Source organism: Egretta garzetta, unplaced genomic scaffold, assembly GCF_000687185.1.
Source record: "Egretta garzetta isolate BGI_Z169 unplaced genomic scaffold, ASM68718v1 scaffold100, whole genome shotgun sequence".
Classification (NCBI taxonomy): domain Eukaryota; kingdom Metazoa; phylum Chordata; class Aves; order Pelecaniformes; family Ardeidae; genus Egretta; species Egretta garzetta.
In genome coordinates this window covers 1824704-1828326 of record NW_009258265.1, presented here as the reverse complement: position 1 = coordinate 1828326, position 3623 = coordinate 1824704, and the positions used below count along the sequence as shown (strand labels likewise).

Here is a 3623-nt window from a genome sequence, read left to right as displayed (position 1 = left end):
CAAATAGCATTGATTCAATATCAGTAAAGCAGCCGAACATCATCCTCGATTTGATAAATGCCTTTACAATGTGCACACAAAAATATCACTTCTTTCTGTATAGAGTTGTATCCTTGAAATGCACTAGCATTATTTGTTTTGCTTAATCCCAAAGTACCGCTCTCGTCATTGATGTGCCTAGAATTCCTGACTGTGATAAAATATTCATATGAATAAATTGTGACACAAAACTGTAACCTGATGTTTTTGCAAATCTGCTGTGTGATTCCCATAGTCAGCCTGTGTTGGGAATTTCTGAAGATGGCATCTCCATAATTACAATAAGACACAAACCGCAAAAACTCTGTGTCCCCCCCCAGGAAAAAACCAAAGCAGCATAAAAACCCCCAAAGCCAAAAGCAAAACTTCCAAGATCCCCCAAAACATTGAACTTCCTCAGAATAAAAGGTCTCCACAAATAAGAGAGACTCCTATATAGGACAGATTATTTTGCCTTACACCAAGCCATGCAATTCAGGTTTGTGTACCTTGAAAATTACATGATGACATTTTTATGGAATCCAAGCTATAGAATAATGCAACTATTAAGCAACCCTATTTTCTATATGAGAAATAATAACTAAGTTAGCTCTGAAGCAGATCCTAGATTGACATAATTTAGAAACATTTGCTGTATTGCGGAGAACTGCAAAAATATACCCCATTCTTCCAGGGGATTCCCTGCAGTCCACATCTGGCAATCGAATTCTCATTGTATGGGTCTGTCTGCCACAGCAACTCAGCACAAGAGTACTATCGAGAAAAGTATTTGTTACTCAAGCACATTAATATTATTATTGCCTATTTCTTTCTAGCATTCAAACATCACAAGCCATAGTGGATTTTGTTTTTCAGTTTAAACATGAAATTCAGAGATAACGAAGAGTTTCTCCTCCAAGAGAGACCTTCATTTGCCGTAGCAGTGCCCGTCGCAAGCCTGCACGCTTGCCACCACACTTTCGGTCTCCCCAGAACTGGGTCCTTACGCTTTGGGGCAAGGTCTGCCCAGGCTTCCTGCCCAAGTGCGAGGATTTCCATGAGGGCACAAAAGGCTCCATTTCACATGAAGCAAACCTGGAGGATTTCTCACTTGTGCTCTGTGGCCTCACAGTCAAATCACACTAAATTCCATGCTGGGAAATTGTTCTGAATTATCAATCATTCATCTGTTTTTCCTAATATCTTCGCGATTCACAAAATCCCTGCCGTAGTCCCTTGTCAGCTGATTCACTCAAGAGGCTGTTCTGTCCTCCTTACATCAGCAAGAGCATTGCCCCTGATTTCCTTTAGAAGCAGGGTTGCTTTTTCATATTCAAAGAGAAACGCTACTCAATATTCATAAGCAACAGCAAACCAAAACGAACAGCCTGCAGAATGACAATCTGCCAATGTTTAGGATGCTTCCAAAGGACCTACAAGCTTGCCAACTTCCTACCTATTTCCGTAATCCACAAGGAATGTTCTGTTTAAACAATTCCCTTCACTCTTCTCATTTTGCAATGTTTGTTGCTTCTGCGGTACCTTTAGAGTTCTATTTTATTTTTCCATGGATAGATCCATCCTCCCCCAAAAGCCTGATACAAAGAGCTTGTAATAAATATATATATATATATAACTGCTGCATGGCTGCCCGCATGATCTGAATAGGCATGAGTATTTCAGCCTTTCAGGCATGATAAAACTACAAATGCTTAAGCTCTGAATCAGAGTTACACAGGCCCCTGTACTTGTTAGATTCCTGAGCCTATTATGATCAGCTCTCCCTTCAAACCCTGTAGAAGCACTTTCCCTTTTTTTCTGGTTTTCTTCTCTCTCTTCCTGTGATCAGCACTAGATGCTTCTCTATTTGTCCCTGACGCTGTCTATTATTAACCCAGAGGCTTCTAACTGAATCATTAACTATTTCACTCACTTTTCTTCCACCGCCCAATATAAGAGTTTGTTCTGATAAGGAAGAATAACTCCAGACAGGAAAACTGACAGAAACATATTCCCCTCCTTCTTCTTGTTTAATATTAAAGGAAAAATCCAATGCTTAGTGCAGTGGTTGAACATCAAGCAAACCAAAGCTGTTATTGAAACCAGATAACTAGAAGATTCAAGACTCGCAGGTTACAGAAAAAAGAATGTGGAAATCTGTACAAGCACAACGGCAAAGGCAGACCCGAGTACTAATGAGCTCAAGGAGCTGTTCTGTATTTTCCCTAATGTCTCTATCTGTGAGATTAACCCCGATGCTGGGGTTACTGACTCTTGTTGTTATCAGATGCATGTCACGAATCTGAAATATTATCGCTCTCCATGTAGCAATACACATGTTGCCTCTCAGTAGAGAAGACGTTGGCAGATGGATTTACAATACCTCCTTCCAGAACCCAGTGCATTCTTGTTCTTTTTTTAGCTAAGCAGTCAAATCAGGTTATTTTGATACTTCTGGTCCATTGCAATGAGTGCTTAGGGCCATTCTCACTATCCTTGTTAAAATTCCTGTTAAATGTGGCAACTCTGTCAAACCTTGTCTTCGAACGCATAGACAATGTTCAATCATGAATGAGAGAGCTACTTCGGACCCGCCTCAATTTGGACCGCCAGTCAGGGGAGTTTGGGAGTAATGGACCAACCATGCAGCGTGACAGAACCCTCAGCAAAGAAAATACCCACTAACAGGACATAAAGAAGTTGTGAAATAGCTCCTTACCTGGTAGATCATGACTTTGAAGTTTCTGCGTTTCAGGAGCTCCGCTTCGTTGGACTCTAGCTTCTTTATCTGCCCGGCTTGCTTTTCCAGGTTCTGCCGAACAGTTTTCACATTGACGCTCACCTTGCGCACTTTTTCCAGCATCTTGTTCACAGTGTTGCTGGTGGTGGTGTGTGCCTTTGTCAGCTTGGTTAATTCTCCTTGGATGCTGGTCACTGCGCTATCCATCTCTTGCTGTCTCTCCTCCAGCTGTGTTTGGGTCAGCTGGATCTGATCCACTGCTCCAATGATCTTGTCCAGAAGGGTCAGCACCATCACACCATTGATCTGGTCTGTTTTGATGGGTTCTTCAGGCACTTGCTCCTCAGAGGCCTCAGAAGCAGTTGGTGGTTCGATAATTTGCAAAGTAGTATCCTCCATGATCGCTCGGGAGTCCTGGCTAGCAGAGCCCGGAGAAGCTGTCACTACAGGGGAGAGAGAGGAGGGAAAACTAAACCCGAGCCTCAGCTAAACTCTGTGCTGGGAGACACGCCAGAAATGGAGAGCACAGTGTGTGGATGTCTGTGCTGAAATTCAAATGGCACGGCTCTGCAAAGCTGTCCAGTGAAACTGCCCTGCAAAATTTTCCAGGCTTGCAGGTCATTGGCTGACTCCACCTCAGCTATATAAAAGGAGCCCGCTGCCAAATGCCTGATGACCCACCCTTTCTGAAATGATTAAAATAGTTGGAGGGGAGGCGATGGCTTTGCATGCAAACACAGGCATGGCTCAGCGAGGAATGTGAAGCTCTGAAACTACAACCGCCTCTTCTTTACCATAAGTCTAAAGGCACTATAAGTAACGAGAGGAAAAAACAAAAACCGGCTCGGGAAGCTGCTGGAAAGAA

At 42.9% G+C, this 3623-nt stretch overlaps 1 protein-coding gene across 1 annotated transcript in view; it reads right to left on the bottom strand.

Moving 5' to 3' along the window:
- Positions 1 to 3295, bottom strand: part of CAVIN1 (caveolae associated protein 1) — a 17727-nt gene extending 14432 nt beyond the window's left edge. The window contains exon 1 of the mRNA XM_009648398.2: positions 2738 to 3295. Coding sequence (XP_009646693.1) covers positions 2738 to 3157 — 420 coding nt within the window. The 5' untranslated portion in view covers positions 3158 to 3295. The remainder of the gene's footprint in view (positions 1 to 2737) is intronic.
- Positions 3296 to 3623: the final 328 nt, after the last annotated feature.